The sequence below is a fragment of the Lissotriton helveticus genome, chromosome 6, assembly GCF_964261635.1.
Source record: "Lissotriton helveticus chromosome 6, aLisHel1.1, whole genome shotgun sequence".
Taxonomy (NCBI): Eukaryota; Metazoa; Chordata; class Amphibia; order Caudata; family Salamandridae; genus Lissotriton; species Lissotriton helveticus.
The window spans coordinates 446,196,929-446,209,727 of NC_136067.1; the positions used below are offsets into that span (position 1 = coordinate 446,196,929).

At 47.2% G+C, this 12,799-nt stretch overlaps 2 protein-coding genes across 5 annotated transcripts in view; one reads left to right on the top strand and one right to left on the bottom strand.

Moving 5' to 3' along the window:
- Positions 1-1,463, bottom strand: part of ACP1 (acid phosphatase 1) — a 105,615-nt gene extending 104,152 nt beyond the window's left edge. For both annotated transcript variants that reach the window (XM_078647886.1, XM_078647887.1), the window contains exon 1: positions 1,316-1,463. In XM_078647886.1, coding sequence (XP_078504012.1) covers positions 1,316-1,358 — 43 coding nt within the window. In that variant the 5' untranslated portion in view covers positions 1,359-1,463. The remainder of the gene's footprint in view (positions 1-1,315) is intronic.
- A 38-nt stretch (positions 1,464-1,501) lies between these two features.
- Positions 1,502-12,799, top strand: part of SH3YL1 (SH3 and SYLF domain containing 1) — an 898,181-nt gene continuing 886,883 nt past the window's right edge. The window contains exon 1 of one of the 3 annotated variants that reach the window (XM_078647885.1): positions 1,502-1,568. In XM_078647885.1, the coding sequence (XP_078504011.1) occupies positions 1,556-1,568 (13 nt within the window). In that variant the 5' untranslated portion in view covers positions 1,502-1,555. Of the gene's footprint in view, positions 1,569-1,883; positions 2,023-12,799 lie in introns of those variants that run through there. The other 2 variants (XM_078647883.1, XM_078647884.1) reach the window with 2 other exon arrangements.

The window sequence follows — 12,799 nt, forward strand, 5'->3', positions numbered from 1 at the left end:
ATACTTCCTCATCGGTTGAGACAGATGGTCCACACGGCTCCAGCCGTGTGCGCACTGTCCTTGCCCTGACACAGACTGCTTCAATGTGGCCTTGGACTATCATTTTTGTAAGGAGTGGGTAATGATATCTCAGCTTTACTTGGCCACCCCATTGATTATGGTTCCCGGGTGGCCTTGTTGGGTCTTTTAGAGGTACTTGGAACATTATCACTCCTAAAGAATTTTCAAAGGGTTGACCTGTTTGGTGGCCAAGAGAGATATGGCATGCTAATGTAAACAACCTAAGCACCCCTCACTGCTGGACCGGCGAAATGGAGTGGACTAGTGTGCTCACCCAAACAAGCCAATTTATGAAGCATGGGGTAGTCCCCAAAAACATTAAACTATGGGGAAATTGATGGATTTACCACAGGTTATCTGATTAAAGGAAAGGTATTGGGTTCGACTATGCAATCTTGAGATTGTACTCCAGTGCTGGTATTATAATATGTGTCCCACAGTGTATGATGCTTGCTTTCTTTCTTCAACCTTATAAACATGTGGTTATAACAAATAAAAAGTGGCTCACTTTTGCAAACCAATCCAGTTTTGAACCTGTAAAGAAACGCTGTATGGGAGACTGCATACATTTGAGCTTGCTGCAGACAACGTTCGTGGTAATATCACGAAAATCATCAGTAAAAACCAGCCCGACTGGCCATGTAAAACAGGCCCACAAACAGCCAAGAAACCGAGCCACACACTGGTCTGTCTACCAGCACATCGGGCATTGCCTGAATGCCCTATAGGCAAGTCCGAGCCTGCCATCACAGCACATTGTGGGGCTTGCTCCTCGCTTTCTGGCCTTAAGGTAAATCAGTCTGAGTGACTGGTGCTAGGTAGTTGAGACTAGACAAAATCAATTAACTAGTGACTTTTGCGCGGTTCAGTGGTGAGGGGGAAGTGTCGTCATTCCAGGGTTTTTTCGATTAGAATACGGTCCATGAATCAGGGTACGCCACAAACAACTAAAGGTACATGCCTTCTATAGATGATATAACACGGCACGCCCGAAACTAGTGCCAAGCGGTATTCCTTTCTCGTGAAACAGCACATGCAAGTCTACCAGTTCGCATTCCAACCGACTCCCTTCTTACAAAAACAACAGAGTTGTCATAACTAAAACGGTACTATTTCACAGTTGTTAACACTTTAAATGAATCCGAAGGTTCTCCAGTTATGTCAGCGACTATGCTGTCTATGTCGTTGCATTGCTGAAAAGCAGACGCATGAAACCCGATCTGAATGCGGAAGTATCGCTGCAAGCCCATCTTACCCAGGCACACGAACAGCACAGACTTGCTCCCTGTATCGGCCATGGCTGCCTCTGAAACGTGCAGGCAGGGTCCTCTCAATACGAGCAAGTGCAATGAGATAGCGCGTCACAGGCCAACCATAGCAGACTAGCACTGTGCCTGACTGAAAATCCAATTAATTCAAAGGTGGTCTATTTATTATCTCACCGCATGTAGCGAGCATTTTGAAAGGGGGAAGACTGTGACCGGAGGAAAACTGTATGAATAGAAGGGGTAATTATCTGCTAAAAAGATATAACTAGCTACAACCTAAACCGATTGCAAGTCACGTTTGTACTAATAAAATAGTCACATCGGATACATTCAAAATAGATTATTTCCCAACTACTTTGAAGTCCGCATTGTACGCCGACCTCTTTTGTGAGCACGTCCCTGCTACTATTTTCCTCGCTGTTTTCTGGTGGGTTTGCGTAAATGAGCACAGTATTCCTCGTATCCACAGGAACGGGACAGGGTGCTGATTGGGGTTTGAGTTGTAATGGGCGGGTACGTGGAAAGAGAGAACTCACCGTGTTGATAGGCGCGTCGGAGATGGGTGTGGTTCAAATTGGCAGGTGCGGCGGTGACCCGCCTTTGGCAGGTGAACAGGTGGAGATCACGCTCTCCGAGAGATTGCAGGAAAGCAGAGGTTACCCGCGGAGCTACGAGGACTGTCACCACTGAAGGAGTGAGTACCAGGGCTCATGCCCATATTGCCACCCGCCCTTTCCTTTGAATCCGCAGGTCCTCGCGTTTGAGTGCACACACTGGGCGGTCTCTTCTTTGGGATACAGTTCACTTGAGAAACCTCGCTTGTTGAAACGATAGTGTTTCTGACATGCGCGGCATTTAATTTCTAGGTGTGCACTGTCGCAGCCGTGCAATACGTTCCCTCTTGCCTTCGCCGCCGTACTTTGGTGTCAGTTGACAGGAGCTTATAGATGTCTCTCGTACTAGTGTTGCCTACTACGGTGGCCTATAGGAAGCGCTCCAAACACCACACAACCTAAGCTTGAGCAATTGATTTCGGAGTGCGTAATAGAACCGTAGGGAAGCGAAGCTGATATTCATTCCAAACTTCATTGCCAAGTTAATGCCCCCATATGCTTTCTTCAAGCAGGAATCTATCTTATGTTTTTTGTTGACTCTACAGTGGGTACAGCCTTCTCATGAAGCTTGACATAAAAAGGAGTCCGAATCCCTATCTTTTCACAGTGCTCTAATAAGATTTTTGAATCAGAATGGAAGATGTGTTTTTTCGAAGAAATACCTATTCCTTTTGTTGTGAAAGTAGGCTCACTGATGGTAGTTCTGGCTACTCCGGGTACCATTATTTCTGAGAAAGCTTCACCATTGGATCATGTTGACAAATGGATGGATTTAGCAATGAAAAAGGCTTATGCGTCCTCAGATTTTGCAATAGGGGCTGCTGCGTCCTCAGATTTTGCAATAAGGGCTGCTACATATGCTAGCTATACCGTGCAGTCCCTCCATTAAAGATTTTCAGATTCTGGCTCAACTGTTAGATCAAGGTGCAAAAGTAACTCCCAACTTTGGCAATCGTGGAGCAGCAAGTAAGTTTTGTTGGACATTTCCTAAGCGGCTATCAGTGCTTCTTCTGTTGTGGCGAGATCAACAGTGGGTGTGTTGTGACTTAAATTGTTAATATGCATCCTTTCCCTTAGTTACCTGTTCATCGCTGCGGACTCCGTATGAATGTGATGTAGAAGAATTGTTGGTGATGAAATGGAGTGCTTGTGTGGCTGGTGAGGTTGAGAGTGTCAGTTGGAGTGTGTAGGCTGAGCTGGAAGGATGAGTCTCCTGGTGGGACTTACTTGTACTATAATTGTAATACCATGTACTATACTTCAGACCCCCCAGGATATTGCGGCATAGATTTGCAAATTTAGCGGCACAGAAATGAAAATTTAGCTGCATTATTGCGGCACTTTATTTTACTCGTAATCATTCCTTTTCAGCCTTAAATCAATGTAAACTGATTTAACAGGGAATTCCACTGTGAAACTGGCATGTTTAAAGTGTCTGCAGCTCTACAGAAGCACAGCTCCAATCTGCACCTCGTGAGAGTGCTTAGATAGGAAGGAGGTGAACCAGGACAGTGCAGACCCTCCTAAGCCAATGTCCTGTAATGCTCAAGTAAACTTATGTGAGACACCGTATCAAATGCGACACTGATGATCTGCGCGCAAAGTTGCTTGGATTCTGTGCTTTGCGCTGGCCTAAAACCATTTTGGCTTATGTCCAAGAGTGGCCAGAGACCTGCATTAGAAATTTAGTTCACACCGGGGGCGTGGCTTGGATGGCAACGCAGGCGGTTGCCTAAGTTCGAGAGCTCCGCGACCCCGGGGGTAAAAAGCAGCGAGAAAACGGCGAAACACATCAAACTCCCGCACAAAGCAGCAAGAGGTGTGTAGGAACACGCAGAGCAGCGAGGGAGGCAGCCAGTGTGAGCGGCAAATCAAAGGAAAAAGCAGAAAAAGCCAAGATTCCCCCGAGACAGGGAAAAGGAGGCAGCAGACCAAGATGGCGGGGCCATAAAAACTCACAACGCAACTACAACGACTCCGGAAAACAGCACCAGGTTTTGAGACGGAGTGAACGCTTGGACGTGTGGACGCAGGGTGCAGAGCTTGCGGGAGGAAGCGCAAAGCGAGCGAAAGTCAGACCAGGACAAACGATTAACAATAAAGGGCGAAAAGGACAAGGAACCAAGCCATAAAGTGGCGGCCATCTTAAGCGTCTCTTACTGCTTGAACAACACAGCAGAAGGGCAGCCAGGAGGGAAGCACACGGAGCGCAGCGCGGCGCAATCCGGCGTAGAGCTCGCCGGCGGAAAACCACAACCGATGAACAAAGCACAAGCTGCCACACTTTGAGGAGAAGGAGCGGTGAAGCAGAACTAGAGTGAAACAAGCACCTATGGCAAGCGCTAGAACGGGGTGAGCCAAGCTGAGCCGGGCAAACCAGGCAAGGTGGAGCGAAGCGCCGGATCTCCCTGCAAGCACCGCCCATCACGGGGGGACAAAATACCGCCAGGTAAGCCGCCCGCAAGAACAAAACGCGGCTTTTCAGCGTAAACGGTGAGAACAAAACAACGGCGGACATCTTAGGAGGGGCAAGAAGCCAAGCTGAGCCGGGCAAACCAGGCAAGGTGGAGCGAGGCGCCGGATCTCCCTGCAAACACCGACCATCGGGGGGGACAAAATATCACCAAGTAAGCCGCCCGCAATAACAAAACGCGGTTTTTCAGCGTAAACGATGATAACAAAACAACGGCGGCCATCTTAGGAGGGGCAATCAGATACGGAACTGAAAACCTCCACACACCATAAACGCACCAACAGAAGCGCGGTGCTATAAAAGCCAGCATTCGTGGGGGGCCTGCACCCGAAAAACGGAATAACCGGCAGCCACACAAGGAGGTACGACGCAAGGAGCGGCACGAGCCCGAGGAAAATAACGGCGGCCATCTTAGAAGGGGAAACAGGCAGCAGCCATCACAGAAGAGGCAGTCACCGGCTGGTAAACACAGAAAGGGGAAAGACCAACTGCTAACAAGAACCAGACCCCTACTGGTCCCCAGACAGACAGCGGCCCTCCCAATAGCGGGAGAAACAACAAAAGGCCCTGCGTCTGTCAGGCACAGCGAAGTTAACGGCGCCACCAGCTGCAAGAAAGGCGGAAGGTGTAGAACGGAAACAAACGAGGCGAACACCAGGGAGGCCCTGGGAAGGGAAGCCATACCCAACAGCCCACACCAGAGTGTACCAGAAGCACCAGAAGTGGCCAACGAAGGTACCATGGAAAACAGGTGGGGGCAAAGACGCTGTAGGAGGCTGGGGTGAAGTACCGGCACCAAGCAGAAGGGGGGGCGGCAAAACCTGACAGTAGCCCTGGCGTCAGGGAAAACTAGAACAAGGACAATAAGGTGGCCCAACAGGTTCACGTTCGGGAACACCGCAAAGTCTGATAAAGACACGACCAACACAAAACCCAGCCCATCACAAAGCGCGCAACAAGTAGACCAGCAAAAGAAGGGAAGGCTGTCCGCTCATCAAGAAAAGAGAGGTTTGGGCAGGATGACGACCAGTGACATCAAAAAGATTAGGAAAGATCTAGAATCGCCAATCAAACTGAAGACGTTGCAAAACACGGAGACAGCGATTGACCTGCTCTTAAAAAAAATAACCGAAGCCAACGACCTGGCAAAAGCCACAAAGATCTCCATGGACAACGTCCAACTAGAGCTCACAGCCATACGCGCAGACCAGAGCAAAATAGTGAGCAGAGTAGGAGAGGCGGAAAGAAGAATCAGCGAAATAGAAGACAAATCTGGCTCCATGGAAAGAGATGTTCACTACATATCCAAGATCTCTAGCGACTTGCAGAGAACGCTCGCGGAACAAGAAGACAAAAACAGGAAAGGGAACATCAGAATCCTAGGTGTGCCAGAAGAGGAGGAAGACGAAGCGGGCTCATGCGCAGCGTTACTCGAAACACTGATACCCAAGCTGACCGGTTTAAACTTCGAAAGAGCATTCGAGATTGACAAAGCGTACAGAGTACCAGCTACAAGACCGCTGCACATGAAAGGCCCGAGAACTATCATTTGCAAACCGCTGAGAGCTAACCACACAGACGCCATTTTTACCTTCGCACGTAAGGGCCAATCCCTCAACTGGAAGGGCAAAAAGATAATCATCACACAGGACTTCTCTAAAAGCACGGTAGAAACAAGGAAGGCGTTCCTGGCACTAAGAGAAACGATGAAGAAGGCCAAGATAACGTGCAGCTTTGTTGGACCGGCAAAAATGATGATATCAGACAGGAAAGGCACACGACTGTTCGAAGATCCGGCAGAGCTACGCAGATACCTTCAGGAGCCAGACCAAGAAGAGATGGAACAAAAGAGCCCGGGAACGGCAAAGAGAAGAGCCTCATCAGACGGCTCGGAGACAGGAGAAAAAGGAACAGCAGGTCGCTGATGAAAGACACTGTCACTACAGGGGAAAGCGCAGACACCTACCTCAAATGAACATAGCTACCTCAATTGAACGACACACCTACCTCATGATAAATGGATATAAGAACTAAGACATTGCTATAAAGGACATCTACCTCAGGGAATACGATATGAAGGATGTGAGTTCCAGCCAAGAGTACAAAAACTCTCAGAACATTGGGTTGGCCCATGGATCAAGGATCGACAAGATATCCTTTTATCAACACACAGCACGGAAGGGTGCGGGAGGAAGATCTAATGTACCCGGGGGGCGGAGGGCGGAGAACCGTTGCTGTCGCACGTTTACAGTACATTGACGGGGGAGGGGAGGAGGAGGAGGGGGAGAGGGCAGGGGGAGGCCATGAAGCGCAGACAATCAGACATTGGTGGGGCTATCAACTCTTTTTTTCTTTCTTTCTTCTACTCACACATACTTCCCTATCCCAATCCAGACCCTGGGGGGGCCCAAAGACTGGTGGCGAGAGGCAGGTTGACACTGACTGCAGAGGTCAAACATAGGATCCAACCCAGAGAACAGCGACTTAACAGAGACACCATGACCGCACACAACACTCAAGGCCTAGCGCAGATAACCACTGACATTAAGATAGTATCGCTTAACATCAAAGGCCTCAACCACCCCGTCAAGCGACGAAAGACACTAGACTACCTGAACAGGCTCAAAGCAGATGTATATGTCCTCCAAGAAACTAGAGTGTCCATAGAGGACGCAAACAAGCTTAAGGCAAACTGGATAAGTGAGATGGCATGCTCACCAGCAGTCAACAAAAAAGGAGGGGTGATCACCATCATAAGCAAGAAAGGGAAATTCAAGATTCTAGGCAGCGCAGCAGACACGGAAGGCAGGAGGCTAGTTACAAGCATCAAGAGAGGCGAAGAAACGATGCACATAGCAAACATCTACGGGCCGAACGCTACAAACAAAAAGTTCTGGGAGGAGGTAGAAAGCGAACTTAGCAAGATCCCACTGGGAGAACTACTGATAACTGCAGGGGACATGAACCAGGCGATGGACAATGCCATAGATAGGCACCCGCACAGGCCCAGCCACGCCACACAAGAACAGAACACACTCAAAAACCTATGCACCAAACTTGGATTATCGGACCCATGGAGACTACAGCACCCCAGCGCCAGAGAATACACATTCTACTCAACACCACACAACTCGTACAGCAGAATAGACTATATCCTCATGTCAAGTACACACACACACATGACTGAAAAAACGGAGATAGGGCCAATAACAGTCTCAGACCACGCCCACATCTCCCTCTCCATAAGCGGGAAACACAATGACTTACCAAGCAGGGGATGGCGTCTCAACAGCGACATACTAGAAAACCCCGCCAACGCCACCGAAATAGAAGAAGCAATCAAAGAATATCTCCAATTTAATGACACAAAAGACACAGAGGAAGGGACACTATGGGATGCACTCAAAGCCATAATAAGGGGGAAACTCATAAGCATTAAGGCAAGAATGAATAAAAAGAGGAACAAAAATATTAGAGAACTGGAAGAGCAGATAAAGGAACTAGAAAAGAACCACATTACAAACATACAAGACAGGAATACACTTACAGCACTAACGAAGAAAAAGTACGAACTCAACAGATTATTAAGCGAAAGAGCCACAACATGGATAAACAAATACAAATCCATAAACTTATGCTCAGCCAACAAAGCAGGTAGGGCACTCGCAGGTTACCTAAAAGCCAAACAGAGGCAGCACTCAGTTGCGGCAATCACCGACACAGACAACATAACGCACACAGGGAACAAACAAATCCTCGAAACCTTCAGGAGCTTCTACAAAGACCTATACACCGCAGACACCGCACTGGAGGCAGACGGGGGGGGCGAGCCTTCTAGAGAAAATTGACCTACCCAAACTAAGCAGCGAGCAAAGTGAGGCGCTAGACCAAAATATAACAAAAGCAGAGGTAGGGATGGCCATAGACGCGCTAAAACCCAACAAAGCCCCAGGGCCAGACGGATTCACAGTGACCTTTTACAAAAAGTTCCAACCGCTGCTCAAGGACATACTAGTTAGAGTCTTCCAGACATGTGCAGAGAAGGGGAACATGACAGACTCAATGGCGGAAGCAAACATTATTGTCATCCCCAAAGAAGGGAAGGACCCCCAATTCCCACAAAACTACAGGCCAATCTCCTTAATAAACGTTGACTGCAAAATCTACGCTAAAGTAATGGCAGCAAGAATAAACACATACCTACCCGCCCTCATACACAAAACACAAGTGGGATATCTGAAAAACAGACTCTCACAAGACAACACGAGACTGCTCTGCCACCTAATAAATCGCAAGGCAAACAGCACAGAGAAGGCTGTAATGATCGCACTGGACGCAGAAAAAGCCTTTGACAGGGTCTCGTGGCCTTTCCTAAACCAATGTATGCGCAAATTCGGATTTGGAGAAAGATACAGAGGAATGATTATGTCCCTGTACAAAAACCCCCGGGCTCGAGTGGTGGTTAACTCAGCAACATCAGAAACTCTCACCCTAAGTAGGGGGACGAGACAAGGATGCCCCCTGTCACCAGGGTTATTCCTGCTGGCACTAGAGCCTCTTCTCCACATGATCAGGACAAACACGCAGATCACGGGTGTGCAAGTAGAAGGTCAAGCCTTCAAACTGGCGGCTTACGCGGACGACATCCTGATCACCACGAGCAACCCACAAGAGTCAATAGAGGCACTTGTACAAACTATAGAGGAATATGCACATGTCTCAGGGTATAAACTCAATAGGGAGAAATCTGAATGCAAACCAATGAACTGCCACACCACCAGAACAGTCCTAGGCACGTCAGGCCTGGCGTGGCAAACAAAACCCCTAAAATATCTGGGACTTCTCTTTGGGAAAGACCTCAGATCAACATTAGAGCACAATGAGGAGGCAATGCTGAAAAAGATCAAGATGAAGCTAGACATATGGGGACCCAAATTCGTTAGCTGGTGGGGCAGAATAGAGACAATCAAGATGATGATCACCCCTATGCTAAACTACCTGCTGTTCATGCTGCCACTAACTCTAACTATAGACTTCCATAAACACATTGACAAAGCCATTAATACGTTCCTATGGGGAGGGAAAAAGCCAAGAATAAGCCTAGCGAAGCTCAGGCTAAAAAAAGAGGAAGGGGGACTGAACCTCACAAATTAAAAGGCCTTCCATACTGCATGCCTAGCCAAGCTGGGGCTACACTGGGTTGCACCAATACCAGAATACATGCCAGTATGGCTGGACCTGGAAAGGGGCATTCTAGGAGGAGCAGACCCGATCATGGCCCTCACGGCAAACAGACACCCAGAAGCCAAAAACGCAATACTACGGAACACAAAAACAGCACTACTGAGATTAGACCAGGAACTAGAAGTAAGCATCAGAGGCACCAAATGGGAATCAATATGGTACAACAACAAAATCACATACAAAGGTAAAACGCTAGACAGCAGAGTGGCTCAGCAGAGGTATCACAATGCCGGCTCAACTAGAGGTAGGGAACAATCCACTCACCTACAAGACACTCCAAAAGACAACCAGTCTACCAGACAAGGAATTCTACGAGTTCCTAAGAATCAAAGCAGCCATCACCAAAGCAAACCTCTCCAAACACAAACCAACCATCATACAGTATGCACAGAACCTAAACAAGACAGGCCACCAAACAGCGCAGATCTACAAAATAATCACACCACGCACCACTACTCTTAACAACAAAACAATAGCCTTCTGGGAAGAGACCATACAGAGACCGCTAAACGAAGAGGAAAGGGCCAGACTATGGACATCGGCGTCCAAAAACAAGATCACACCACAATTAGCACAAACAAAATACTGGATACTACACAGACTGCACTGGACACCTGCAAAACTAGAAAGAGTAGGGGCAAGCGGCAGCAGCGTCTGGAACTGCCATAAGGCAAGGGGCGACCTAGCCCACATGATATACGAATGCCCCAAAGTCAAAGCGTTCTGGAATAAAGTATACAACCTAATAGACACAATCACGGGATGCCAGATACAACGAGGGCTAGCAGGTATAGTCACCGGGTTCCTAGAGACACAGCTCCAATCCAAAGAAATACGGGACTTAGTCGACGTGTTCCTGGCGGCTGCAGTAAAAACCATTCTGGGGAACTGGAAGACTACCAGCAAAGCCACCTTCAAACGCTGGTTTAACTGGGTAACCTTCCTCCGAGGGGCAGACAACATTACCGCCAAACATAAGGCGGCAAACCACACAGCCAAAGAGGACATGTGGGAGGCCCTAGACGCGTATCTGAAGCAATAAGACCACCCCCCCCTTCTCTTCTCCTTTTTCCTCTTTTCTCTCTCTCATCGGCACCACTAGGCCAAGTATACATTGTAAGAGCAGCCCAAGAAAGACAACTGTATACATTGTATATGTGAAAAATTGTTTCAATAAAAACATTTGAAATAAAAAAAAGAAATTTAGTTCACACCCACAAAATCACATATTCATAAATGTTTACAAACAGACTTATCACACTTTGCCGTGTACGAAATGTGCACCTATTTATTTGAGTATGTTAATGTGCTATTGCACACGTGCAGATTTTATGATGCTCAACAGACTTCCCATAAGTATAGTACAAAACGAGTGGTAAAGTGTACAAGGGATGACATAAGAACAATACGTAAACAAAAAGGAAGTTTGTGAAATGTCAAAACCCTGCACATGCGAAATAAATTAATATATATTAGCAATGAAATGCACTTAAGTTATTATTCTATGTAAATTCCTCACGAAGACATGGGAGAGGGATGCATTTTGTAATTTAAAAAGCTCCCGTATAAAGCCGAATCCCCAAAATGTAATTCTGGGAATTGTATAATTGTTATTATGTTAGTTTGAATTAAGAGATTTGCAGTCTAGGTGCAGTTTCATTGGAATTCCCATATAGATAGGTTACCACTCGTATTTGCTTTTCAGTTAATGGTAAACACATTAAGCCCCTCGCCCCCCCCTACAACAATGCAACTAAATAGGCATCACAGTGCGTACCACTCACTATCAGACCGGTTTTTCGACAATCTTAGAAGTTGAAGGGAATGTCTTTCGGCCTGAAGAAATAGCAGCCTCAAACCTTATTAACAGCCTTCTTTCTGTCTGGCGGAGAACACACAGTTCTGCAGCTACTCCAGTCACATGCCGCCCACCACACACCGTGGCTCAACCACCGGCTCAGGTTGTGATAGGTTTTGCTGAAACAACTTCATGATTTCCAGTTCCTGCCAGCAGTATACATCATAAAACGTGCTTGCCATTTCCAGCACTGCACCTACAGACTTTCTCACATTTTCTCCGCAGGGCCGTCTGCAGCAGGCTGTGTTCTGTGCACCCATTTGGTATGTAGGGAAACTTTGAATTGCTTTTTCTTTCCGTAAAAGTCCTGTTCACATGGGACTGACCGAGCGAGGCGCCAGTAGCCAGATTTGCACATCAAAGCCACATAGGCTAAAGGATTGGCTCTTGCCAAGGGGGAGGCAGCAGGTATTCGACGTCTGGACGGCGGCACGTAGTGACGTGTGTGCAAGAACAGCCAATAAAAGGGCATTGTTTGTTTTGATGACACTTTTTTATAATTTTCGCGGCAATAATTGTAAATATCGCGGCCATCGCGCTAGTCGGCGTATTTTGCGATTTTTTTCGTGAATCGCGAAATCGCGAAAAGCTGGAGGGTCTGTATACTTGGACTTTTACCTGTCATCTTAATAAACCATTTTCTTCTACAATCTGGCTACTGGACTTCCTTCCATTACAACAAGGTGCTTGCCACCAGTTACGGATGAGCCCTTGGAAAACATCGCTCTCAGAAAAACTTGCTTGTGAAAATTCCTTTTTCAGGACCAAAATTATTGGGGGATAAGTTGGGCAGTATGGTAAAATAAGTCATCTGATGATAAAAGTTATCAGCTCCATTAAAGTGGGCTTCTAGAAGATGCTATTCCGAGTTCTGCAGAGCTTTTGAGTCCGCTTTTCAGCCCAAAACAGGTAATTGGCCCTTTTGAGGGCGGGGACATGGGTGGGGAATTCCTCCTTTTGATAAAAACCCAATCTTGGCAACCTAGAGCAACAAATTACTGTCAGGCTGTCCCATATTCTTTACTATGCATCTACTGACTAGGATCCTTTAAGTGGGAGGAAGGCTGGAATATTTTCTGAAAGGGTGAGAGTACGCAATTCAAGACAATTGGGTGTTCCAGGTGGTCTGAGAAGAATATCAAATACATTTTATTTCTCCTCATATCGAATACTTCCCTGCTACTCCTCTTCCTACCAACGCAGTAAAGAGATGGCTTTTACAGAGTACAATGTAGAAACTTTTGACCGAAAGGTCAATAGTGCAAGTACCCTTAAATCGGCG